The sequence below is a fragment of the Bubalus kerabau genome, chromosome 11, assembly GCF_029407905.1.
Source record: "Bubalus kerabau isolate K-KA32 ecotype Philippines breed swamp buffalo chromosome 11, PCC_UOA_SB_1v2, whole genome shotgun sequence".
Lineage (NCBI taxonomy): Eukaryota > Metazoa > Chordata > Mammalia > Artiodactyla > Bovidae > Bubalus > Bubalus kerabau.
This window is the reverse complement of record NC_073634.1, coordinates 106,401,879-106,428,076: the sequence shown is the minus strand read 5'-3', so window position 1 is coordinate 106,428,076 and position 26,198 is coordinate 106,401,879. Positions and strand designations below refer to the sequence as shown.

The 26,198-nt window shown below is 60.7% G+C and overlaps 1 protein-coding gene and 1 long non-coding RNA gene across 3 annotated transcripts; one reads left to right on the top strand and one right to left on the bottom strand.

Moving 5' to 3' along the window:
• Positions 1–399: 399 nt before the first annotated feature.
• Positions 400–13,791, bottom strand: LOC129623707 (uncharacterized). The gene is made up of 4 exons (XR_008700631.1): positions 13,689–13,791; positions 3,420–3,527; positions 2,343–2,421; positions 400–1,405 (listed from the first exon to the last, which is right to left on the bottom strand). It is a non-coding gene; the product is annotated as an uncharacterized LOC129623707 (long non-coding RNA).
• TMEM250 (transmembrane protein 250) lies at positions 13,318–17,692 on the top strand. Of its 2 annotated transcripts, none has more exons than XM_055541531.1 (2): positions 13,318–13,637; positions 15,392–17,692. In XM_055541531.1, exon 2 carries the CDS (start codon positions 15,513–15,515, stop codon positions 15,930–15,932), a length of 420 nt encoding a protein of 139 aa, XP_055397506.1. In that variant the 5' UTR covers positions 13,318–13,637; positions 15,392–15,512; the 3' UTR covers positions 15,933–17,692. The 2 variants fall into 2 exon arrangements, with proteins under 2 accessions (XP_055397506.1, XP_055397505.1); XM_055541530.1 differs by lacking the exon at positions 13,318–13,637 and adding an exon at positions 13,888–14,027.
• The last annotated feature ends 8,506 nt before the right edge of the window (positions 17,693–26,198 follow it).

The window sequence follows — 26,198 nt, the reverse complement described above, 5'->3', positions numbered from 1 at the left end:
GCTGTTTCTGGTGAATGCCCACTCGCCATCCTGGGCGGCCCCAGGGGCCCGGAGCAGGCCCCTCACTCTGCACCCTTAGCACCAGCGGTCTGATTCCAGCTCACAGTCCCAGCTGAAACATCTAGAGGGAACCCAACCTCCCACCCTGATGGCTTTGTGCATCCAGCTGTGGGACCCCTGCAGGAGTGGCCAGGCCACTTGGGTCCCTCCGGCCTCTCCCTTCCCCTGTGCAGCTCCCTGCCCCCCTCCCTGCCCCGTCCTCAGGCCCTGGGCTCAGGAGCACCTCCCCTCACCCCGCCCAGGCACCCAGAACCTGATTGATGCTGACTCTCTGAGCTGGAAACGTCCTACCCTGGGCGTCAAGAACTAAACAGCACAATAAAAAAAAAAAGAACCTTCACTGCGATTGTCTGATCTAAATTTATTTCATAACATGCAGAATTAATAAGATACCGGCTTTAAGGCAACCATGGCAACCGAATGCAGAAAAGCTTGTCCCGGCAAATAGATGAATTCATAAATAACCCTGAAGTGCTGATATCAACAGTCGCGGGACCCTGCAGCAATGTTAATGGAGTGCCTCGCCCCTGTGCCTGCGTCCAGCCAGGGCTGGGCAGCATGCCCCCATCCCGGGGGGATGGTTCCCCAGCTGTTACCATGAGCTGGCAGGAGGGGCTGAGGATTCCGTGGCTGGTCAAATGTAGGGGGCCTTTGTGGAGCTCTGGCTCCCTGGGGGACCCTGTCTGCAGATAAGTGGCCCTGGGGCGGGGCGGGGGGCACAGGTGAGCCACGCTGTCTCCCCATGGCTCTGACAGCCAGCTGGTGCGGCCTCCGGTCCTGCCCCCAGGGCAGCAGTCGACGCAAGGGAGAAAGCATTTGTTCATCCATGGAATCATTCATGCACGCGACAAAAGAAAATGGGTACAGCAGCAAGCGAGGCCAGCCAGGCAGGTGCGCCAGGGGGCGCCACTGGACACACAAGTGGACTGCCCACCTCGGAGCAGCCTACTTGGCACTGCGTGACCCCTGCTGTAGGCTCTCCCACCTTGACTGAGAGCCAGCCGGGCACCTTGCCTCCCAGTGGCCTACAGTTCTCCCTGTCCTGGTTCTTCCATTTGGCTATTTACAACCAAACAGCTCAGGATGGCCACGATTCAGCCCCACGGAGGGGCCACTGCGCTGCCCAGCTGGCCAGCTGAAGGACGTGACTACGCCTTGCTTCCCGGGAGTGGGTCCTCTGCGTGGAGGCTGGTGCTGCCTCCGGGACCTGCGTGCCGAGGTCAGTGGTCAGTCTCTGCCTGGCTGGCCCGTCCTGAGGGCACGCGTTCCTTCATTCCTGAAGCCACTTCTCGTCATCCCAAGTGTGCGAATCCTGGACCTGGCCTGGCCAGACTCCCTAGAGAGACTCCAGAAGGAAAGGAGAAAGCCGGGGATCAGCCCGGGTAAGGGGAGGGCTGAGCAGGAGGAGCACAGGGAACTTTACGGCAGCGAAACTGTTCCGTGTGATGCTCCAGTGGTGGATGCAGGACATCATACTGGTCCAAGCCCTTAGAACGCACGACTCTGAGAGTGGACCCTACGACACTGCGGACTTTGGGTGATGCTGACTGTCAACACGGGCTCGTCAACTGTGATCAATGGACGGCTCCGGTGGGAGATAACAGGGGAGGGTGCACACGTGGTTGGGGGGCATGCGGGCCATCTCTGTACCTCCCTTTCAATGTTTGCCGTGAGCCTGTAACTGCTCTAAAATGATGGTCCACATATACACACCTAAAGTGACCTCATCAGGGCTCACTGTCATTTTTAACTGAAGTGCTTCTGCAGAACTATTTATGAGAAGCCTTTCTTAGCTCAGCCGGAGGTCGCCCCAGACCTAATGAGCTATCCTTGTCAGGCGCGCAGGTCTGCAGGTCTCCCTTGTACCTGGAAGACTCCTCTGCCCAAGAGACGTGTGTCTCAAACCCGAGGAGCTTTCCAGACACGGTGGGCAGAGGTGGGGCTGCCTGGGGTGGGGGCAGACCCAGGCTATGCCCCAAACTCTCTGGGAGAGGGGAGCGGGAGTCACTTAACCAGAGCTGGGACACCACCCACCAGATACCTGGGCGGGGAAATCTGTGGTTCACTCCTGCAAGGCTGATGGCCCCCACCCCCCAACATTCTCAGCAGCCTTACAGGGTTCCCCGCCTCCAGGGTCCAGACCAGCGTGGGAGCAGCCCCATTCGCCTCCTTTAATAGGGGGGCTCATAATGCCCATCCCTTCGAGGTGGGGGCGCCTCCACCCTGGCAAGAGGGGACTAGTTTATCAACCTCCTGGAGCCAGGACCCCAGCCCCGCCTTACCCGTCCTGGACCTGTGCAGTCAGGCTTCTTCCCCCGTCCTTTCTCTGCGTGTGCGTGTCTGTCTGTCTGTCTCTTCTCTCTACACAAAAGCCCAGGCCTCTGTTGAGAGGCATCCCCCATCAGGGGTGTCCCTGTCCCAACCCCCCACGCCCCACCTGATGACGGCTCATCCTGTTTCAGGAGGAAGGCCGCTGGGGGTGGGAGGCTCTCAGCGCTGAAGGTTGGGCTGCGGAGCGAGCCCGCCCACCCCCATCCCAGCGGATCCGGAGAACCAGGTGTCCCAGGAGCCGGTGGAAAGGGAGAGGCCGCCCCCTAGCGCCGCCGGAGGAGCGCGGTTCTCGGCGGGAGGGAGACACGCCTCTCCACCTCCCCCACCGAGGGAGGTCCAGGGAGGTCTCTCGGCCGGTCCGCAGGGCGGGTGGGGACCCTGGAGTGGGCGGGTCAGGACGCATAGCCCTCCTCTTGGCGCTGCCTCCGCCCCCCTCCTCCGAGTGCCCCCACTTGCCCTGGTCCCGGGGTCCCCATGTACAGGGGGATACGAGTTCTTCCTGGGATCAGCGCTCTGTTCACCGCCCCCTCAAAAAAAAGCCTGGGCTCCTGGTGCGGCTGCACCCGACTCGCAGCAGCACACCCCTCCTCTTGCTGACGCCCCAGGGCCCGGGAAAGAGACCGGCGACGGGGAGCGCAGGCGACGCCCGGCGCCGGGATGCTCCAGCGTGCCTCCGGGTGCGCGGGGTACGCAGCGGGGCCCCGGCGCCCTGCGCGGTCAGCGGTGGTGGGCAAGGGTGCCCGGCGTGCTCCGGTCGCCCGGCGCCCGCGCTGCCTCGGGGAGACCTCTGCCGCCGCCCGAGCGCGCATCCCGGCCCGGGGGCGCTCCCTGCCGGCCGCCGCGCGCACCAGCCAGGCTGAGCCCGGGCAGCAGAGCTGCGGTCGCCTCTGTCCCCCCACCCCCGGGGCAGGCCAGGCCTCCTGTGCGGCGGCTCCATCACCCACGCCCTCGGGGCTGAGCTGCCTCACTGCGCAGGCGCGGAGGTGCGCACCTGCTCCTTTGAGACGCTCACCTGTCCTTGTTCTTACCGGCAGGAGGGTGAGTGTTTGGCAGTATGTTTTCTTTCTCTGCCGGTTATAAAACGATGGTGGACCTCGGTTCACACACTCTTAGGTCGGTGACAGTGGGTCGCTGCCCTGTAATGAGAGTTGATGCTATGATTGTCTCTATTAAATGAAGGGAACCAGCGCCGGGACCATCAGCCCGTAAGGGAAAGGGCCCTTGCCCTTAACTCCTGGGAGCGGGCAGGGAGGGCTGCGGGAGGCTGTCCCTTCAGACCCAGACCATGGGAGAGGGGAGCCCCGCTGAGCATGCCACGCAGCATCGACACACAAGGTGAGTGCACAGGAGCCAGTTTGTGGCCGCCTTCAGGACACGCTCGATCCAGCCGCCTGCGTCCTGGGCCTGAGACCCTGAGCATTCTCAGGCAGCACGGCTCTCAGGGCCCTTGGACGGGGGGTGGAGGTGATGGAGGGAGGTGCCCTGGTCCGCCTCAGTGTCAGCCGGGCACTGATAAGAGCTGATGCTTGCGTGGCCTGCCCCCACCCCCGACGGAGGAGGGTGCTCCTTGGGTGCTGAGACCTCAGAGATGCAGCCAGGACAGGAAGGCCCCGAGGGCGCTCTGGACCCGCCAGTGCTTGGTGAATGGGCTCAGGAGCATCCCTTCATGGGGGACACTGACCCTGGGACCCAGGAGCAGTTTCTGGGTGGCGGGGGATGGGGGTGGGGAGGGGGGCACACAGCTTTTGTTGTTCTTCCCGGAGGGTCAACAGGCCAGTCCCTAGGACCCTTTTACTGCTCGCAGCGCCTCCATGCTGGAATCTCAGAGTCCAGGAGCCTTGCATCTCCACAGAGCGGGGACCCCACTAGGAACCTGGCCAGGGGAGCGCCACCCAGGCTGGGGCTGCTGTCTCTGCCAGGCAGGAAGCTGGATGGGGCCGGGATCCCCCACACAGGCCTGCCTCCAGAGGCACGTATTGATGGAAGCTTCTGTCCCTCCCCAGGTTCATTTTAGTTTATTTCCTTGCGCTAAACTCTCAAACCCCAGCAGGGCTGGAAGGTCTAGGACCCTTAAACAGGCTGGAGAGCTTCTAGAGGCGCAGAAAGAAGCTCAGAGTCCCAGTGGAGGCAGTGGCAGGAGTTCGCTGGAAACATCTGGAAGGATATCTGGTGTGATGGGGAGGGACAGGTCAGTTTCAAAGGCATTAATCCGGCAGGGATGCATGCACACCTTAGTGGACATGTGCACAAGGCCACCCACTCGGCCTGTGTGAGGGCTGAGGTCTGGGGTCTTGTGTGAGGGCTGGGACATCAGGCCCGAAGCCCACCATCCACACAGGGACAGCACTCTTCCAGTGCCTCTTATGCAAACTCAAAAGCACCTAGGAATATATGTTTTTAATGCCCTCTCTTTTTCTTTTCCTTTTTATTGTGATAAAATATACACAACCCAGGAGAATTTCCTGTCAGTCAGGTGGTTCGGACTCTGAGCTTCCACCGCAGGGGGAGCGGGTTCAGTCCCTCGTTGGGCAACTAAGATCCCATGTGCCCAAAAAATCCCCAAGGAAACCAGGACAAGGACATCCATCGTATAACATAGTTATTAACTGAAAAAAACCTAGATCCATATGGGATAAGTTAAATTATCAAAAATACATAACACAAACCTTATGATCTTAACCATTTTTTTAAATGCACGGTTCAATGGCACTAAGTCCATTTTCATTGTTGTACCACCATCACCACCATCCATTTCCAGAACTTTCTCAAACTGACACTCTGTCCCTGTTAAAGTCTCACGCCCCCTCCCTTCCCCAGCCCTGGCCCCACCATCTACTTCCGGTCTCTGTAGGGTTTGACCCCTTGTGTGCGTGCCTGTGTGCTACGTCAGTTCAGTCATGTCAGACTCTTTGTGACCCCATGGACTGTAGCCCACCAGGCTCCTTGGTCCATGGGACTCTCCAGGCAAGAATATTGGAGTGGGTTGCCATGCCCTCCTCCAGGAGATCTTTCCAACTCAGGGATCAAGCCCCAGTGTCCTGTCTCCTGCATTGGCAGGCCGATTCTTCACCACCTTGCCCTCCCACGAGTGGGACCACACAGTCCTTGTCTGCCATGCTGACTCATTCCACTGAGCACAGTGTTCTCCAGGGCCCCCGTCTTTTGCTGAGTGAGTTCGGTGCCCTATGGGCGGACCATCCAGGAAGCATGCTGTTCTTTGACCTCAGTGGCCCTCAGTGAATTTGCTGAGACCATCCTGAGCTCAGACACTGTGTTCCAAATAAGTGTCCCCCTCTGCCGTGTCTCAGACCACCACCCTTTGTGCTTCTACAGAAGCCCACTCCGCTGAAGCCCCCAGGACAAGCAGCTTGCAGCTTTCCTCCGAGGCATGGACACTCGGGGGTTTGCAGTAAAGAATCTGGCTGAAATGCAGGAGACTCAGGTTCCATCCGTGGGTGGGAAAGACCCCCTGGAGAAGGTAATGGCACCTCCCTCCAGTATTCTCGCCTGGGAAATCCCACGGACAGAGGAGCCTGGTGGGCTTCAGTCCAGCGAATCGCAGAGTCGGACACTACTGACTAAATAACAGCAAACATGACCCCATTCCCAGGAGCCTGCGCCTGTATCGGCAAGAGCAGGTGAGGGCTGGCAAAGGCAGAGCCTCAGGTGGGGAGCCCCGCCACCAGCCCAGAGCCTCGCCCCTCACTCTTCTGTGGCTACAGAGACAGCAGGGGTCCAGCCACAACAATTGTCAGGGGCCCTAAGAAGTTGGCCAGCATCCTCACTCCATCCCAAGGGAAGAGAAATGGATGTGCACCCAGCTTTATGTGCCAGGGTGTCCATCACAGAACTGTGCACGATACCAAAACACTGGGGTCAGTTCCTGTGTCCGGTCAGAGAGGAATGATGAGGTAAGTGACAGGACGTCGTGTGCTGGGATACACGGGGCCCCAGATCTATGAAGAGTGGCCGCTGTCGTGGAAAATGTTCCTTATGAAAGGCCAAGTGGGAGGGTTGTGCAGTCACTCAGTCGTGTCTGACTCTTTGCAGCCCCCATGGACAGCAGCATGCCAAGCTTCCTTGTCCTTCATCATCTCCCAGAGTTGGTGATGCCATCCAGCCATCTCATCCTCTGTCGTTCCCTTCTCCTCCTGCCTTCAATCTTTTCCAGCATCGGGGTCTTCTTTTAAGGAGTCAGCTCTTCGCATCAGGTGGCCAAAGTATTGGAGCTTCAGCTTCAGCCTCAGTCCTGCCAATTCAAATTCACTTGATTTCCTTTAGGATGGACTGGTAGCAGGACGCAAACCCAGGTGCCCAACAGAGTCCCACTTCTGAAAAATAAAATACTAGAGCCCTTTGCCAGTGGAAAGCAGGCGCCAAGGAACACAGTGTGTCCTCCTGTGTCCCAGGGCAGAGCAAGGCTGGTCCCCAAGGGACCAAACAGGGCAGCCGGGGAAGCAGGGAAGACAGAGAGTGTGCTGATGGTTAAGAGAGGCCCTCTGCCAAAACGTGGGGCTCTGGGGTGGGGTGGGGGTCCCGAGGTGGGGTCCCGAGGTCGGGGCATCAGTCAGGAGCTCAGACTGGAGCCCTGAGTGGCCCACGCACCCCTGTTCAGACTGTTCAGACTGAAGGCCTGAGTGGCCCACGCACCCCTGTTCAGACTGTTCAGACTGGAGCCCTGAGTGGCCACGCACCCTGTTCAGCCCCACAGGTGCACACCAGCCTCCCTCTCTCTGTGTTTCTGGGCTTTCCTTTCTCATCTGCTAGAATTACACAAGAAGCAGGTGTGGTTCTGGTTGAAACAGACTCACCAGATTTTACAAGAAAGAAACAAAGACCCTCCACAAAGACACGGTCCTCCCTTAAAGCATAAAGCTTTGTGGAGGTCTCCTTGGTGACTTCTCCAGTCTGGATGGTCTCGTTGAATGAGACAGTCTCCGGCAGGTACCAAGAGAAATGGGCACACAGCTCCGTCAGACGGGAAGCAGAGTGATGGGGAGACGAGACTGCCCGGGTCCGCACCGCACAGCGCGCTTGGCGAGCTCAGCTCCGTGCCTGCCTTGGGTCAGGCCTCGGGCAGAGGACACCTCCTCCCCCTTCAGGCCTTGGCCCAGGGCACGGGTCCACCCCCACCTGACGGCCTGCCACCACCCTCCCCCATGAAACGGGTAAAACACAGTTTAATTAAAAAACCTTCATTTAATCAAGAATCAAAGGGAGGAATGGGCAGACCCTGAGAGAACCATCCCCAGTCCATCCCACTTCCCTTTGTTCTAGAAAAGACCAAGAAGGAGCCGGCATCCACACCGATGACGTGAGCGCCAGGGCTTCTGGAGCCAGGCCAGACCAGAGTGGGTGTGGTTCCTGGTGGTGACTTCCAGGCCTGGCCATCCAGGTGACACGCGCGAAGGCCACCACCGCAGCTCCAGGGCAGCAGCTAACGGGGACGTGAGCAGAGGGCCTGGCTGACGGGCTCGGCCGCCAAGATGGGAATGGGAAAGGCCGCCCAGGGGAGAGGCGGGCCTTGACCTCCCAGTCCTGTCCAGGCTGGCTCTGCCCTGCTCCCCGGGGCGTGCCCGCACAGCCATCCATCATTTCTGGGCTTCCAGATTATTCTGGAGCTGATTAAATTAGCAAATGCAATCACAATCTGAAGCAAGTTAATTGAGAGAATTTATTTGGGCCTGACAGTTTTATGCATGTTTGATGAAGTATTATAAGGTTTATTTTTGATTTTGCATAATTTACCTTTAAATCCTGCACTGGGGGGCCCATCAACCATTAACGACCAAAATAAACCTCTTTTAAGATGCATCTATTTATGATTTATTTCTGAATGCAATATCCTCCAGATTTTTCTGGTGCTGTTGCCCAACCGGCAAATATGTTAAAAGTAACATTTTGAGCTGTTGCGTTCACCCTATAAATCTTCTGGAATGTATACAATTCATTAAAAGTTTTGAACGAAGTACAAGTTAGCATTTATATTGCAACAAGTGACATATAAATGCCTGTGTTTGTCTTCCAGGCCCGCCATAAAACATATCCACCCCGCCGGGGCTCCTCCGAGCCAGACAAATCGCCCACGCTCTGGGGGATGATAACTCTGCCACCAATCTTCCCTCCTGTCAGCACAAAACTGTTCAATCAACAGGAGTGTGAGCTGTGTCTTTTGTGAAATTAGCACAGGAGGAAATACAACCTGAGCCGGGGACGGGGCCATGGGTGCAGGAAGGGGCCAAACCACTGTGAGCGATGACCTTGAACACACACCTTCCCTGCCGGCTTCTCGGCCTGAGTCTGGGTCTTAGGAGGGCACGTCCATGAGACGGCAGGCATGCTGCCCAGGAGGAAACCAAGGCCACCAAGACGCCGGGCTGTGTGGTCTCCTCCTTCCCACGGTGAAAGGCTGAGTCTCAGTCTGGGAGCTCAGACCCTGGCAGCTCCACGTGGACTCTGGACCCTGAGGTCCTCACTCACAGCCACTGGGGATGAGACCTCCAGCTCACAGGTGGAGGCTGGACACCTAGGGAGGTTACGTAGATTAGCCCACCCACCGAGGAGCCTGGGGGAGGTGGGCGGGGGCGCTGGACACACTTCTGAAATCAGGACAAGACTGTTAGCGATAAACTATAATCCAGGCGCCGGTTCAGCCCGTCCCCCTCGCCACCCCCAAGCCTGTAGCCAGTGTCCAGCTCGATCTGCTTTCCCTCCAATGCCCCTTACCCCTGCACCAGGCACCCAGGAGGGCCGGAATGGAGCCGGGCAAGCTGATGCCCATGGATGTCACTGGGCGATGCCAGGCTGAGGCCACTCCCCCCCACCTGTATCCCCAGTTTTGGATGCCCAGTACAGGGCAGGCACTTCATCAACAAAACAACCAACCAACCAACGCAAGCAGCACTGGGCCTGTGGTGGGCTAGACACTGGGGCTACAGGGGGTGGGATGGGGGGGTGGGCATGGGAAGCCTCCCTGCCAGGCACCACCATGCTGAGACCGAGTGGCCAGCTCGTGCCAGCCTTGGACTTAGAAGAATGGAGGACAGCCAGCTGGTGGGGGAGTCAGGAGGAGGGGAGGCCGAGGCGGGAGGGGGGCCCTGCACCTCTCCCCAACTGCCTCGGAGACGCAAGCCAGTGGCACAGAGGACTCTGCCCAGTTAGAAACTGGGGGACCAGAGCCGAAGCAGGCAGGATGGGGCTGCAGCAGCTCACGATGACGCCGCGCTGCCCTCTGTAAATGCCGTCCACTGGGTCTGTGGTGTCCCTGGTGGCTCAGTGGTGAAAAAATCTGCCTGCCAATGCAGGAGATGCAGGTTCAATCCCTAGGTCGTGAAGATCCCCTGGAGAAGGGAATGGCAACCCCTTGTATTCTTGCCTGGAGAATCCCATGGACAGAGGAGCCTGGTGGGCTACAGTCCATGGGGTCGCAAAGAGTCACACGTGACTGAGCGCACACGCCTGCACACACAAGTCTGTGGTGACCTCTGGGGGCTCAGCCGGCCCTCGTGACACACTGGCCAGAGTCCACCTGGAGGAGAGGGGTGTCCTTTCCGGGGTCACGGGGGTTAAGGAGGAGTCACATCAGGGATGAGAGAGGCCGCGCAGATAGGCTGGGATTCCATAACTAAGGACCAGCAAGGGAGTGAGACCAGTGCCAATCAACAGTAATGTCTGCAGGGAATCTGGAGGAGACGGGCCAGTACGCGTGCCACGTATTAGCCACGGGTGGTATGAGTGGTGGGTTCATCCCAGGTTTGGGAGTCAGGCCTGACTTGAACAAAAAAAGTCTCTTTCCTCATCTGTAAAAGTGGAGGCAAGACAACTTCCCTTGAAGGCGGTGATGAGGATTTGAAATGACACGTTCGCTCAAACCACTGGGGGATGTGAGCAACCTCCCCACCCTGGTGTGGTAAAACAGTACCCGTTTCGTTGCGCTCACAGGGCCCAGACAGGGCTTCCCTGCTCTGCGCCACCTGGGGGCTCAGCCGGGCAGTCTCAAGCGGACGAGTGACCCAGAAGGCTGGGGTCAAAATCCCCCAGAGAGTCACCCACTCACGGGTCTGATGCCTGCGCAGGGATGCCCCAAGGCTGAGCTTGGCGGGGCCGCCTGTGATGGGCTGGCCTGGTGCCCCACATGGGCCTGCGTCTCAGGGCACCATGACTGGGGCTTCCAAGAGCGTCCCCGAGGCTGAGGACGAGGCTGCACAGCCTGGAATCACACAGTGTCACTTGGCCTCAGGATCTGGTCACTAAGGCAGCCCAGAGCCGAGGGGAGGGAATTCGTCGACTCCAACTCTTTTTTTTGGTGGTGGTGGTTTTTAGTTTTACTCCCTTGAGCACAAAATCATTTTCACACATTCTTTTTTTTCTAACTATCCTTTTTTAAAATATTCTTTTCCATGATGATTTATCATCGGATACTGACTACAGTTCCCTGTTTTGTACAGGAGGACCTTACTGTCTAGCCACTCTCTATAGGAGCTTCCATCTGCTGACCCCAACCCCCTCCTCCAGCCCTCTCCCAACGCCCTCCCCCGGGCAACCGCCAGTCTGTTCCCTGCGCTCCTGAGTCTGCTTCTGTTTCACAGACAGGTTCGTTTGTGTCGTATTTTAGATTCCACATCTTATGGTATTTGTCTTTCTCTGTCTGACCTTTGGGATGATCATCTCGAGGTCCGTCCATGTTGCTGCACATGGCACGTCACTCTTTTTTGTGACCGAGTATGTACACACCACGTGTTCTGTATCCATTCCTCTGTCGATGGACATTCAGTTGACTCATGTCCTGGCTATTGTGAGTAGTGCTGCCATGAACATTGGCATGCAGGTATCTTTCTGAATTAGAGTTTTGTCCGCCCATATGTCCAGGAGTGGCGCTCCTGGGTCATATGGTGGTCCGTCTCTTGATGGCGAGGTGACTGTAGGACTGCTCACGAGGACTCGGCAATCGCTGAAGGCTACGCTGTTGGGGCCCTCGTGAGGATTAAACCCACCGTCCCGGGGTGGGAGGTCACACCAGCCCTGCCTGAGGACTGGACAGTTAGAACATGACTGCAGAGAGGTCAGTCCCTCCCCACACCCAAACCTGCAGGGCAGCCTGATATCAGGGGTCACTCAGCCTCTACTGTCCTGGGTGGCAAAGAGTCATTCCATGTATGGCCCCTGGAGTGACTGGATCCCTGCTCCCCAGTGAGCACAGGGACAGTGGAGGGTGGGGGTGGCTAAGACCGTCCCAACCTGGCGGTCTGCCCGTTTACCATTCTCTGTGAGCCGTGTGACAAACGCTTGTTTAAAGCAGAGGCGAACTAGGTTTTTGCAAAGGCAGAGAGTGGAGGGTAGGCCAACGGGCCTCTGCGGCACAAGGCTACTCAGCTCCACCATAGCTCCACAGACAACTGGGAGCTGCTGGGACTCGGCCCTGGTTTACAGCCCAAAGCCCCGATGGACTCAGGCCCTTCTCGGACCCTTCACTCGGTCTCAGGCCTGGCTCTGTGACACCTCGTGCACTGTTCCAGCAGGTGGCGCCCGGCCACCGCCCACATCACAGATGTCCTCCTGACGTGGGGGCGGGGGAGCGGGGTGCCTGAGAGGATAGCAACATGAGGGAGCCCCCGCTGGCCGGATCCCCCTACCCCGCCAGGGGCAGCCTGCGAAAACCCACAGCACACGTCGGGGGTCTCCCCCGGCCCTGTCACTGAGCTGGCCCTGAGGACACAGCCTCATCTTCATCCTCGTGGCTTGACCTGGCGGTGGTCAGGCTGCAGATACGGCAGCTTCCAGCCCGTCTACTGAATGAATTAACAACAGAACGTAGCAGAGCGTGTGGTCAGGAGAAGTGCAGTTTGTGAAGCTTCTGGAGTTGTTTAATCGTGTGAGTGTGTGGACTAGATCATGACGTAGAGAGACATCTATCTTATCGTGTGGCCTGTGGTAAGGAAACTGAGCCAGTGGGAGAGGCCGATCCGTCAACGGATCTTTGAGCTTCTGAGGTGGAGAAAGGGTATGGTTGAGATTAGTCAGAACCACTAATTCCCACCAGGGGGAGGGGGTGGCCAGGGAAGGGGTGGCACACAGTTGGAGGCGGTCTCCCAGAGGTGGGGATAGTGACTGGGGTTTTAAAGGGTGAATAGGAGCTCATGGGGTGGAGGACAGGCAGAGGGACAGAAAAAGCTAGTGTGAAGGGACAAGGACAGGAGCAATGGGGCCTCCTCACAGGGTTGAGGAGGGGGCCTGGATAGGGCGTCTCCAAGGGACAGGGCTGGACCCAGGTCTGAGGAAGAAAACTAGCACCCTGGGTTAGGGTACAAAGCAGGGATCAACTGCAGAGGCCCAGCCACAGAGAAGACGCAGTTTAAGAATCCCTTCTTTTCTCCCATCCTCTCCTGCTGCCCCCTGACCTGATCTGGGCCCCTTCCTCCCCTTTCCACCATGACCAGCTCAGACTCTCCTCACCAGCAGAGCGGCAGCTGAAGGGACAGAACCACCATGCATGTCCCCAGGCACCATGCTCCACCCCTAGGACAGGGCGGGGTGAGGGCTGGCTGGGGTCAGGACGTGCACGCCTGGTGAAGGTGCTGGCAGGTAGGGGCTCCAGCCCTGGAGGGTCAGCCAAGAGCAGGTCAACACCCAACTGTCTTCTGTAAAGGATGCCTGAGGACCTGGCCTCTAGGAGAGCAACCGGTGGCAAAAACAACGACCAAGACCAGGACCCCAGGCACTGGGGGTGCAACCAGCTTCTTCCACGTGTGGAAACGGATTCTCCACACCCGACAGAACTCAGGTAGGTGGAACTTGCCAACTACATCCAAGGAGCGTTGTTTCCCCTACCCTGACCTCGACCGGATCAAAACACTTATAAACACGTCTACACCGACATCCTCTCTCTCCCAGGGTCCCTACATGGGACCTTGACATCTGTGGGTGGTGTCAACCAGTCCGTCCTTACTCCCTACATTTGGGGACCTTGGGTGATGTCCCCAGTCCGCTCCGGACTCGCCGGACGGCAAACACGCAGGGCCGGGACCGACACCAGCAACACCACGACCGAGGGCTCGTTACAAACCGCAAGACCGTCACTGACCCAAGGGCGCGCGCCTGCGCACTGCCCACAGCCTGGGGCACAGAGGCGCATGCGCAGAGGAGCTGCCGGGGGCAGGTAGGGGGCACCGATGCGCAGATCCCCTATCTGCGCCTGCGCAGGACGGGCCGAGGCGCAGACCGGGTACCTGGGGCGGTGTTGTCCGGGGGTACGTCACGGGCCGCGCGTCGGGCGCGTACGCACGCACGCACGCACTTACGCTCAGGGGGCAAGCGCCGAGTTCCGGGCGCTCGGGGTCGACGCCGAAAAGGGGGAAGGGAGGCGCTGTCCGTTTCGGCGCGGGCGGAGCGGGGCGGGGGTGGGGGCGGTGTGAGGAAAGTCCTACGGTGGCCGCAGAGGGACGGCGCTACGGCTCCCACGCTGGGCCAAACGCCGCCGGCCGCCGGGCGCGGGAGCCCCTGTCCCTTCGGGGCGGCCCCGGGCCGGGACGCTTGAGGGTCCGGGCCGCGCCGTCGGCACCATGCGGCCGCCCTGCTCCTGGAGCCCCGAGGGACAGGGGGGCTCGCGGCTCGGGACGCCGGCGCGGAGAGGGCACCCGGTGAGCAGGCGGGGGTGCCCGGGCGGGGCGGGGCGGGGGCGGCTCCCAGGGGTGCCACGGGTCGGCCCTGCCTCTGGGGGTCGAGGGCCTAGCACCGAGCGGGCGGGGGTTGGGGAGACGCGTGGGTGTAGCCCCGGCCCCCCCACCTGGAAGCCCGTGGCGCAGACCCGTTGCCCGCGGGCAGATGGGCAACGGGAGGATAGCTAGCAGCCCGTACCCGGCTGCGACCCCGCAGGAGCACCGACGTCTAAGTGCCATCAGATGCTGTCAGACCTGGTTCTGGCCGCAGCCTGCGGGCAGGGCTGGGCCTGTGAGCAGGGGAGGGTGGACGCGCCCGGCCTCCCCTTTCCTCCCGCTCTGGCCAGAGCAGCACGTGGGCGGCCGGAGAGGGAGCTAGCTAGCACCAGCCCCTCTGCAGGCTGCACGCCACGTGACGGGAGGCCGATGCCCTAGGCAGCGCCTCCCCAGGGCCTGTCGTCAACTTTGCCGCTCTGATTTTACGCATCCTGTACTTCCAGTTCTGTGTTTTCTATCCACGACCCAGGCACAGCTATAAACGGCAGTTGCTAGGCAAAGCCAGAGAGCCACTTGCTATTTTCTCCTCTCTGGTGGTCCAGTCCCATGACCTGCGATGACACCACTGGCCAGCCCTGGGCTGCCATCTCCTCCTCTGCCAGGCATGGGCAGCCTTTGCCCAGTAATGCTTGCTTCCTACAGCACCCCTGGGAGCCCAGTGCTGCTGGCATCCCCATGGTGCAGAGCAGGAATGGTCTCAGAGGGTGAAGTGACCTGCCCAAGGTTACCCTCCTAGTGAAGGACAGCACCGGGGTTCAGGCGCCGCGGAGGGAGCCCAGAGCCTGCGCCAGCTGCCTGATCCCCAGCACTTGGCCTGTCAAGTTGCTAAAGAGAGTGACCCAGTCAGCTCAGTGGGCACCCTCTCCCTCTTCCTGCCCTGTGCTGGTTGCCACCCAGGGGCTTATTCTTCCTGGATAAAGCAGCCACAGAAGTGCAGGCAGCCTTGGGCATCCCAGTTAAAAGCCAGACGCTGAGTCCACTGCAGGGGACTCGCCTAGCCTTTGGGGAGGGGGAGGCCCTTTCTCTCCTTTTAGCATTGACCGCACTGGGGTGGGGGGGTGGGGGGGTGGGGGGGTGGGGGGGGCGGGTGTCTGCGCCCTCTGTCTTGACCCTTCTTCCTGGTGTCACTGGTGGAATTTTGGTTCCCACGTGATTGTGGGTCCCTTCGGAGTGCCCTCAGCCTTTTGAAAATGATAATTTAGTGGCTCTCCAGTCCCAGACTCTGTCTCCCGGCAGCCCTGGCTGTGTCCTGGCTGACCCGGCTCCTCTTCGTGTCCCTCTCCCTGCAGACCCCCGCCTCCCCCGGTGCTCAGCCTCGGCCACCCAGGCCCAGGCGCCCACGACGCCTATGCTGACCGCCGCCGGGACTCCGCCACCGCCTCGAGCTAGCGCCGCCGCCGCCCGGACCCGATGCCGGTCATGCCCATCCCCCGGCGGGTGCGCTCCTTCCACGGCCCGCACACCACCTGCTTGCACGCCGCCTGTGGCCCGGCGCGCGCCTCCCGCCCGGCCCGCACCAAGTACAACAACTTCGACGTGTACGTCCGGGCGCGCTGGCTCTACGGCTTCATCCGCTTCCTGCTGTACTTCAGCTGCAGCCTCTTCACGGCCGCGCTGTGGGGCGCGCTGGCCGCCCTCTTCTGCCTGCAGTACCTGGGCGTCCGCGTCCTGCTGCGCTTCCAGCTCAAGCTGTCGGCGCTGCTGCTGCTGCTGGGCCGCCGGCGCGTGGACTTCCGCCTCCTCAACGAGCTGCTGGTCTACGGCATCCACGTGACCATGCTGCTGGTCGGGGGCCTGGGCTGGTGCTTCATGGTCTTCGTGGACATGTGAGGGTGCCGCGGGCTCCTCTCGGGGCGGCTGATGGCGACCTGGCTGTAGCTGCACCTGCGAGGGGTGCTCTTCTTGCCGGGATTGATCAGGGCCCCTTCTGCCCCGTCCCAGAGGAACGATCTCCCTGCGCGCTGGGGTCTCAGGCTCGGGACCGGAAAGAGCAGAGACTTCCTGTGAAGGGGACGCTGGCGGCCTCGCTCCTGCTGGTCTTTGCTTCAGCCCTTCTCTGTGTGCTTCCGGTGCAACACCCCCCGGGCCACCTGCTTGTGGTTCCGCCTGCACTTTCCCAGCAGTTCCAGAGGGGACCCATCGGTCCAGTCTGTACTTGGAGAGCCCGGGTCCCTGTCCCCTCTCCAGGACACCGGCATCGCCAGTGTTTGTGTGAGACCCCTGGGAAGGGTATGGTGCGCCGGTGCAGACCTGGAGGGTCTCTCCCAGCTGTCCTGTCCCCTCCTGTGCGCCCCCAGCCCCTGCGCCAGCCTTAGGGAAGCGTCGGGCTCCACCAGCTGACGCCCCGCACTGCCACCAAGCTCTTCACTCTGCCCTGGGCCACCAAGTCCTGGCTCAACCCATACACTGTCCTCCATATGTTACCCTGCGAGGTGTCCTGAGTCCCAGACTGGGCTTCCATGTCACCTGGGTTCACTTGGCAGGTTGCTAGATCAGGAGGGGGTGTGCTGGTTCCAGGGCACGCCTGTCTTCCTCCCAGGCAGGTTTGCTGAGCATGTCGGCCAGATGACATCATCTCTTCAAGTGTGACTTTCTGAGGCAGGCAACTCAGTGTATTTCTGGCTTTGGGGGCTGGTCGGGGTCGGGGTGGGGGGTTCAGCCTCTTCCCTGGAGGGAACGTCCAGAATTAAGATGTGTGTGTCAGGAGCAGATATCAGAGGTGGCCCGAGTGCTGCACGTTAAGAAACACCTCTTGGAGTCATGGGCACAGCAGATGGGACCGCCAAGTGAGTGACTCGGTGGCTCTTGTTCCTGCCTCAGCAGCTGTTGGAGCAGCTGGGAGTACAGAGCAAGAGTGAATGTGGGCCAGGGCGGTTCCGATTGCAGAGAGAACATACCGAGGGGCTAGAGTCTTGCCCTGCCCCTCCCCCGCCTCCATCAGATGAGGCCAGGGTGGCCTTGGGCCTCGTAGGCAAGCGAGGGGCACCCTGAATGATTCAGCTGGGACAACAGCCAGAGGCAGGGCTTAGGGCCTCAGAGGGGAGGGCAACAGGCAGGCTAATGCTGCTCCACCCCAAGCTGTCCCACAGCCCCAGGCACGGGCAGCGGCCCCTTCGGCCCGTCTGGCCAGGCTGCCTAGTGGCCAGAGCGGCTGTCAGGGCAGTTGTGTGCCGCTGGAAGAAAGACCCAAATCAGGTAAAGAAAGCAAAAAATAACTTGGCTGCAAGCCGTGTTTTTTTATTCGTAGTCAGCTTCTGTCAGGCGATTGTCCACTCAAGGTCAGCGGTGGGCTCCTTGGAGGGAGTGGGGAGCGAGTCTGTCCGAGTTACCTGGATGGCAGGCGAGGAGCCGATCCGCGTGGACCCCAATTCTCAGCGCTGCAGAGAATCTTTTGCACTAAATCATGCTGTTTCCTGAAAGCTTTGTTTTGTGTTAGTTGACTCCTGGTACTCTGAGGCCCCCCCCAGGTGGGCGTGTGCCTGTGGGGCTGGGGGTCGCAGTGGTGCGGACACGCTGCTCGGTTTCCTCAGTGCCTGTGAAATTCTTTATGAAATGAGCCACCTGCATTAAACTTATTTTTTTAACATGTTGATGGCGTGACTGTTTAAAGCTCAAAAGGCTTATACCTTTTTTAAGAGGATATAACAAGCCCGAAACACCACAGATGCTGGTTTTTTTTCATAAGTACAGTGGGAAACTTAAAAGCAGCCATTACCAAGCTGGAGAAGGAGTCACTGCGCTGGACTGCAGCGGGCCCTCCGTGCCCGGAGGCCAGGGGTTCCACCTCTGGCACTTGTCCTTGGGGCTTGGCGGGGGCGGCCGCGAGACTTGGTCAGTGCTGGGCGAGGAGGGCCTGGTGAGGGTCGTGAGGCTGAATTCAACAACTAAGTACGTACGGTCCTTGTAAGACAGGACATACCCTCTCGGGCCGGAATGGCCGTGCGCGTGCAGTGTGCACTGAGTTTCAGAGAAGACACCCGCAGGAGAGATACTGGCAGAAAACCCAAGTACAGTTCTTGTTTAGCCAAAAAGCAATTGGAAAAATGAGACACACGTTCTTATTTATCTTTATTGAGTGAAGGCTTCCCTGACTCCCGTGATGAGGAGGGTCACATCCTCTCCCGCAGCTGGGGTGGCCGGAAAGCGGCCCTGGAAGGAGAGCTGTGGGTCTGCAACAGGGCGGCCTTGCTGCCAACCCTGGAATTGTGTGGGGCTTGATGTATCAGTGGAAACCAAGCCGAGTCCTCTCGGGGTTTAGCTGCTTCTGATGGCAGAGTTGGTAGACTCTTCACAGAAGCCTTGGTCCTCGAGACATGCTGGAGGACCCTCGGGAGGTGAGGTTTGTTGGCTACAGCCTGGCCAAGGCTCGGGTGGGGCGATGCTCTCCGGCCAGGAGGGAGACCCCTCTTGGGCGTGCCAGCTTCAAGGGGAGCCAGTGCCAGCGGGCAGCACCATCCCAGGTTCGTCCTTACCACGCCCGAGCCTCAGGGAGGCCCACCTTCCGTGGCTCCCACAGGCCGCTAGGCCTGGCCTCCCTACCCGCTTTCTGGGTGAGTTAGTGTGTTGGTGGTGGAGACGGTGGGCCTTGATTGTGGGACTCAGGGAGGCCTGAGGGGGGCAGGCAGGCACAGTGACCACGAAGAAGGAAGCTGGCCAGGGGAGGGGAGGAGCAGTGCCCGAGGGCGAGCTGGGGGGGGTTGGGGGCTGGGGGCAAGGCCTGGGAGGCGGCAGCGGTCAGCACCCAAGCGTGGGAGACTCGGGGCACCGGGGGCCTGTGGCCTGCGAAGAGAGGACAGTCAGATTCGGGGGCAGTGATCTCTGGGCAGGGAGGGCAGCAGGTCAAGGCTGGGGCAGAAGCCTGGAGAGGCACTCCCCTGGAACACAGAGCAGGGCCCGAGGGCTGGGTGGTGGCCTCCCTGGCCAGGCACTGGGGCTCTTTTGGCCGGCCACCCATGGAGCCCTCCCTCTGGGGAGTACCCCTGGCCCGCAGGGTGGGAGGGGCTGCCCGTGGGAAGTGAGGCAACCGTGGGAGAGGGGTCATGGCAAGAAGGGAATTTCTAGAAACCAGAGGTTTATCTGAGGAAGTCAGCCCCCGGGGCAAGGGGGTGGACTAAGCGTCCTCAGAGATACCCTCTTGGCTCCAGAGTCGCTTCTGCTGGCCCTGGGAGGGAGACCACACTCAGACCGCCGTGTCCTCCCACCACCCTGACCTCCTGAGTGCACAGCCTGGGGGAGGGACACAGCCCCCGCCGGGAGGATGGCCGGGGCAGGCAGCCGCCCCCCCACCCCGCCCCCCTGCTCTGGGGGAGCGTGCCCCCCACTGCGGCGGAGGAAGGGCGGTCCACTGGGACGCCCGCGGGTATTGACGTCTGCTGACCTTGAGAGTCCCTGTCCCCTCCGGCGCCTGATTGGCAGAGGGAGGCCGGCTCGGTGCTGACTCAGCGCTTCCTTCCCTCCGCTCAGGCTGGTCGGTCCTCTCCCTTCTCCCTTTTTGGTGTTGTTTGGAAAGGGCCTGTCTTCCGGGAAGGCCCTTCCTCTCATTCCCACCCCACCCCACCCGCCCCCGCCGCCCCTCCAGGCCTGGCTCCTGCAGGAGCCACTTTCCAGAAAATCTCCAGCCATCTGACAGCTCCCCCCAAAATGGGAGCTGCGCCCCCTCCACCCCCAACCTCACCAGCATCCCTGCCCGGGTGGGGACGGGACCACGCGGGGGCAGCTGACTCAGCGCCCGTGGGCCTGCCCCTCCCCCAGCCCCGCCGGGCAGCATGCCCAGGCAGGCTGGCAGCTGTGTCACACGGGGCCTCCGGCAGGCTTGCTGTGGCTCTCGCTGTGTGGCCCGCACTGCGCCTGAGGGGGTGGCAGACGGATGCCGGGAGGGCCTGAGCGGGCAGGCTGCCAGGCGCCCCCAGTCCAGGCACGTCCACGGCCTGAGGCAGAAGAGGAGGGTGCTCAGGCACCGCCGCCCCGGCCCCAGAGTCAGTTCGTCCTCCTAAGCCAAGAGATGGCGAGTGCACCACCCTGGCCACAGGCAAGCTCACAGGAGCCCTGGTTGGGCAGAGCTCTCCCGCCCCGGCTGGTCCAACTGTGGGCACCTGCCACCCTGGCCCTTGTGACCTAGAGCCGTGGGGCAGGCACAAGCTGAAAGGGGCGGGTACTGCCACCCGTGGGGACTGGCCCCGGGCCAGAGTGGGGCAGGACTTAAGCCAGGACCCCCAAGGGCCCAGAGTGCCAGGCGGCCTGGCTAGATGCTGGGGCAGGCAGGTGTTGCTCTGGGGGTCCCAAGAGTGAGACCAAAGATGCCGGGCCTTCCTCAGTATCCTCAGTACAGAGAGGGCCATGGATGCAGGGCGAGCGTCCTGGGAAGCGGGGATGTGAGGTCTGGAGGGCCATGTGGTCAGAGTGGGAGGGGCCTGGGGCAGCCCCCACCCGTTGCCCTCTTCACCCTGTACTTCTGTGCTACCTGCCTGCCTGCGGTCGGTCAGTGGGTTGACCAGTGTCTTCAGACAGAAGCCCCGGCGGCTGATGCAAGTGTCGGAGAGGCCCAGGCCACGTCCCCATCAGCGCGCGTGAGCCCCGTTCACACAGGAGAACCCAACGCGGCTCCATTCTGCTTTCTTGGAATATTAATGACTAGCCCTGGCTGAAATGCTGCATGAATATTCATACAGAATCAATGGTCCAGCAGAGGTGGCCAGGGGAGGGGACGGTGACATCGGCCGGGAGCCCAGGAGGCCAGGGCGGGGCTACCGAGCGGAGTCAGCTGTCCTGCTGTGGCGGCCCCCTCCCCAGGCAGCAAGCAGTGACCTTCCTGCCCTCACTGGGCTCAGGAGCCCGGCACCAGCTGTCTGAGGCCGAGATGGGGAGACTGATGGTCTGGCCCAGGGCCGGGCATACCCAGGTGTGTGGGGAGCACCCCCCCCATACAACCTGGGGCCCCAGCTGGTAGGAATGGTGCTGTTCACCCTGACCGCTGGCCGCCCCCGTGAATGGGGCTCACGTGACCAAAGAACGGGTTTCCAGATCTTTCCAGCGGCCCCCAGCACCCTCTCCCCTCTCTTTCCTGTGCTGCCCCCTGGGCTGGTGGCACTGGGTGTCTCTCCGACCTGGAGGATCCTTGCCCCCTCTGCCCACTGCTCAGCCCTGGGCTCCTCCAGGCCTGCGGTGCTGCCCAGTGCCCACCTGTGGACTTTGCAGAACTAAGGGGGCCTCTGCTGCCTGTGGGGAGGGTGGTGGGTAGCTGCTCTTTGATGATATGCCCCTGGGTTTTAAGTGTGAATTCATCATTTACAACAACACTGTGACATAATGGGATCATGAATTATTTGTATGCTTTTCAAATTGTACTTCGATGACCCTGTTTCCCCAGCTCCGTGCATGAAAGTGCCCCAATGAACATGATTATCCTCCTTAATCCACACCCTGGGGCTGACTCAGCCTGTGCTGGACACCCACCGGTGTCCTGAGCGGATGGGTCACTGAGGAGCATTTCAGAGCGGCTGCAGCCCTGTGTGACCCCCTCACCCCTCCCCCTTGCCATGCGGCTGAGCAGCACACGCATGTGTGTGCACGTGTGCACACAAGTGTCCTCGGTTTAGAGCAGGGGCAGCTCCAAGCTGGGAGGCAAGTGTACCAGCTCCGTTTCCCTTTCTGGCTTCCTGCACGTGGTCCTCTGGCTGCTGTCTTCAGAGCTGGTTCTCGTGGGGATGGGTCTTATTCCCGACCCTGTGCTGGGGAGGGGGGGTCGCTTCTCTCCACCACCAGCTCCTCCTGCTAGAGAGGGGAGAGGAAATGGGTGGGGGGCAGTCTGGACTCACCGCCCAGAGTGGACCGGTCTGCTGAACACAGCTCCTCCCAGGGGCTGGGAGGGGTTCTGGGGAGCGCAGCTCAAGGCCAGCATTTCCTTCTGGACGGGGGCTGCAGGGAGGAGGGCGCAGCAGGCTCCAGTGGCCCCTGCAACCCAGAGGGACCAGGGCCCAGCCTTTCTGGCCCCCCTGCTCCAGGAAGGTGCCAGCAACCAGGGCGACGGCTGCAGGGCCTGCCTGGGGGCAGATCAGCCGCCCTGGTCTTGACCTCAGGGACACGACCTGAGGGAACAACCTCTAGAAGGACCTTCTCAAGGAGACCTGGCCCTCTGTTGAATGATGAGTGAGTGAATGAACAGGACTGTCCTATCTCAGCCCTTTCAAGACAGAACATCACAGATCTGGTGGCCCATAAACAGCAAACATCTGCGTCTCCCGAAAAGTGGAAGTGCTAGTCACTCAGTCGTGTCCGACTCTGTGACCCTGTGGGCTGTAGCCCGCCAGGCTCCTCTGTTCATGGGATTTTCTAGGCAAGAATACTGGAGTGGGTAGCTATTCCCTTCTCCAGGGGATCTTCCTGTCTGTTTCTCCTAGTTGGGGCTGAAAGTCCAAGGTCCCGGGGCCAGCAGAGTGGGTATCTGGCAAGGGCAGCTTCCAGGATCCCAGACACCATGGAAAGGGTGGAAAGGGCATGTGCTCTCTTTATAGATTCTTTATAGATTCGTCTATAATCCCATTCTTGAGGGTGGGGCTCCCCAAAGCCCCCACCTCCTAATACCTTCTCCTGGAGTCTAGGATTTAACATGTAAACTAGGGGACAGGCACACACTCACCATAGATGCCCCGTGTCCCTGGGGCTGGCACTCAGTAGTCCCTCCACTTTCTTAATGACTGTGTCCAGGGTCACTCAAGGCCTCTGTCAGCTGGGTCTCAGGGTCAGGAGGTCTCCCACCAGAAGTGCCCATGGGCATTGGTGCTTGACTTTTGCTGAGTTATCCCTGGAAAATCAGCCCTGGTCTTTAGGACCTGGCCCCCCGGAAGTCCTTCTGCTCGTCTCACCTGCATGTCTCTAGCTGCAGCTGTCAAAACGTTTCCCAAGTCCTGTCTGCATCCTGTCTGTCTCCTCCCTGGGGAACCTGGGCCCAGCTCTCTCCTGCATCCCCCAGAGGCACTGACTGTCCCCTACGCTGCCATATCCACCCTGCCCAGACCCTACTATCCCTCCTGGGAGAAGGTGAGTCACGCGGCTGCCTGGCCCCTTGGCCTTCTCAGGAGCAGGCAGAAGCAGCTGCTTAACAGCTGCACTAGATGTTGGAGGGAAATTTAGGACAAAAGAGGAAGCAGATTGAGCATCCAATTTAAACCGAGGGGAGGTATCCAGAAACCAAAACTGCGCTGCCCTAATTCACGTGCAGAGCGAGCCATGGGTTTGCAGCCTCTGACAAGAAACTGAAAGGCTCACCCAGTTTCCTTCTGTGCAAGGGATCCAAACTTGCCAGACAGGCGCCTGCAGATGGCCCCTGCCTCAGCACTGCAGGCCCCTCGTGCTGACCAGTGTGTCTGCCCTGCAGGGCAGGCTGAGGCCAGGAGGGGCGGGTGAGGAGTCAGAAGCACAGACAGCTACCCCAGGCCAGCTCCAGCCCAAGGCCACTCGGGGCCCAGGAGACGGCACCTCACACCCCAGCGGTGGGTGTGCTCTCGGACCCAGCTCCCAGCTGGAGAAGGTGCTTCAGTGGACGTGGGGGCTGCCCCCAGTGAAGGGCTTCTGGGAGGGGTCTGGGGCCAAGGGAGTAAGCCTCAATCCCAAAGCTGCTCTCATCAACCATCAACCCCCACGAATGAGGCCCCGCCCTCGGCGAAACCGCTCAGTGGCTGCGGGGTGGGCGGCGGGGGTGGGGGTTTGATCTGTATGAGAGCGTGTGGGCAGGGGTGGGCCTCAGGCCCCCTTGCCCCCGGGCACCCAGCCCCGAGCTCAGGAGCCTCCAGTTCTCAAAGCCAGTGCGTGCCTGGGTCGGGAGCCAGGAGTGGGAGCCCAAAGGGGCAGGCGTTCCAGCCTGGTGCCTAAGGTGAAGGAACACCAGGAAATCAACACGCTCTGCCGGGGTTTGGAAGGGAAATGGATTCTGTGATAAAAGGTCCTGCACCCAGCACCTGTTCAGTCCTCCAGCTGCAAGCAACGTGCCCGGGGCAGGATCCCTCCCTGGTGGAGATGAAAGACAGGGTGGCCTGGTCGGTCGTCAGGAAGAGAGACGCCATCTCCAGGTGTTGGGGTCTGCTGCTGCCCGCCCAGAGGCAGGTGAGCCCCCACCCAGGAGAAGCCCGCGGCCCACTCAGGTGGGTGGGGGTGGTGAGAGGAGCACGGCAGGTCCCCTGTGGACACGGGGCGCAGCAGCCACGCCCTGCACCCTCAGCCTGCTTGTGGCACCCACAGTCAGTCCAGCTCCTCCCTCCCCGATGCCCCTCTCATCGTTTATTGTTCAGTTGTTAAGTCAAGTCCGACTCTCTGTGACCCCAGGGACTGCAGCACGCCAGGCTTCCCTGTCCTCCACTATCTCCCAGAGTTTGCTCAAACTCATGTCTATTGAGTTGGTGATGCCATCCAACCATCTCATCCTCTGTCGTCCCCTTCTCCTCCTGCCTTTAATCTTCCCCAGCATCAGGGTTTTTTTTTTTTTTTCCAATGACTTGGCCCTTCGCATCAGGTGGCCAAAGTATTGGAGTTTCAGCTTCAGCATCAGTCCTTCACTTCCAATGAACATTCAGAACTGATTTGTTTTAGGACTGATTTGACCTCCCTGCTGCTCAAGGGATTCTCAAGAGTCTTCCCCAGCACCACGGTTCAAACCCTCCCATAGTTTGCAGGCACCTAATTCCCTGGATGGGCTCTTCCTGTACAGAAGTGCCCAGAGGACCCATGTCCTGGACCCGGAGATCCCCAGTCCTGAGGCGGGAGCCCCCTGGTGAGGGTTGGCCTCCAGAGGCTATGGGACCGCAGATGGATGGGGACATAGACGTTAGCACAAAGCCCAGGCCTGAGCTAAGGCCCACCCCATCCCTCCCGGGCTGGATGCCTCACTGGGGCAGTCTGGATCTGAGCCACCAGTTCCCTGCTCAGAACTTCCAGGCAAAAGAAAGATGACAAGGTGATGGCCATGGCCAGCAGGGACCGGGGCTGCGGCAGCAAATGGCAGGGCTGGATTCGGTCCGCACTGCCGCCCCAGAGCCCCGGGTGTGGACTGCTGGAGCCACGGGGGGGTATTAGGAGCCAGTGAAGCCACCACACTGGGGGTGGGGGGACCCTTCTGTGGCCGGAGACAGCCATGTGGCCTTCATCTGTTATCAAACCTGACGACTCCCTATGGAGAAGGTAAGGGTGCCCTTGGGGAGGCCCAGGAGGTGCCAGGCCCACCTGTAGCCCCAGGCACGGGAGTGACGGTCCAGCAGGGCTGGAGGCCAAGGGGGCAGAGGGAACACGCCACTCGTCCCCCAAGGAGGCCCCGGCCTGGAGCAGCCCCCAGGGAGCTGGCCAGGTGAGGGCTGATGCCTGAGCTCCTGGGGTGTGAGCCCCGCCACTGCCGCGTGGGCAGGGCTCTGCTGAGGGCCGCGCCCTGCGGGCCTCCCTCGGGTCACCATGTGGACCCCGCCACCCCTGCGGAAGGGATGGTCTTTAGTTCTGGGTGCCGTGGACCCCAGGCACCTGTTGCTCCTCGCGGGACCAGACCCGGGTCTGAGTCTGTGGGGCCCTTCTGCTGGCCTCAGTGGAGGCCCCCGGGCTGTGAGCTGCTGCCCTGCGTGCAGACCCCAGACTCGGTGTCCCTGCCCGCGCATCTCCTGAGCTGCCAGAGCATCTCCTCACCACGCCCCGACATCCATCCCCAGGGTCCCCCGGGCCCCCAGCTGGCAGGGCCTGCGAGTCTCAGGCAGGAGCCTGGGTCTTGCAGGCAGAGCGCAGGCCGGTCCGGGCCTGAGGACACTCCCCGCAGATCCCAGTGTGGACCAGCGCACCGGTCACCTGGGGATCTGCACTCTGCAAGTCATGCCTCAGAGCCTGGGGGTGGGTCAGAATGGGTGGTGTGGAGCGTAAGGGTCCCGGGACGGCAGTGTGGCTCGGGAGAGCCACTGGAAGGCGTTTGGAGGACAGAGGGTTGGCTGTGTGGCCAGATGCCGAGAGGGGAGGACGAGACCAGGACAGACCGTGTGACCGCTGCTGACAGCGAGCCTGCTACCCCCGAGCCTCTAACCCCAGCCGAGTCTGGTCTGACTCCCCAGGGCCTTGACCCTGGAGCAGCAAGTG

Coding starts and splice junctions, on each gene's coding strand:
- TMEM250 (XM_055541531.1), top strand. CDS start 15,513: ATGCCGGTCATGCCCATCCCCCGGCGGGTGCGCTCCTTCCACGGCCCG.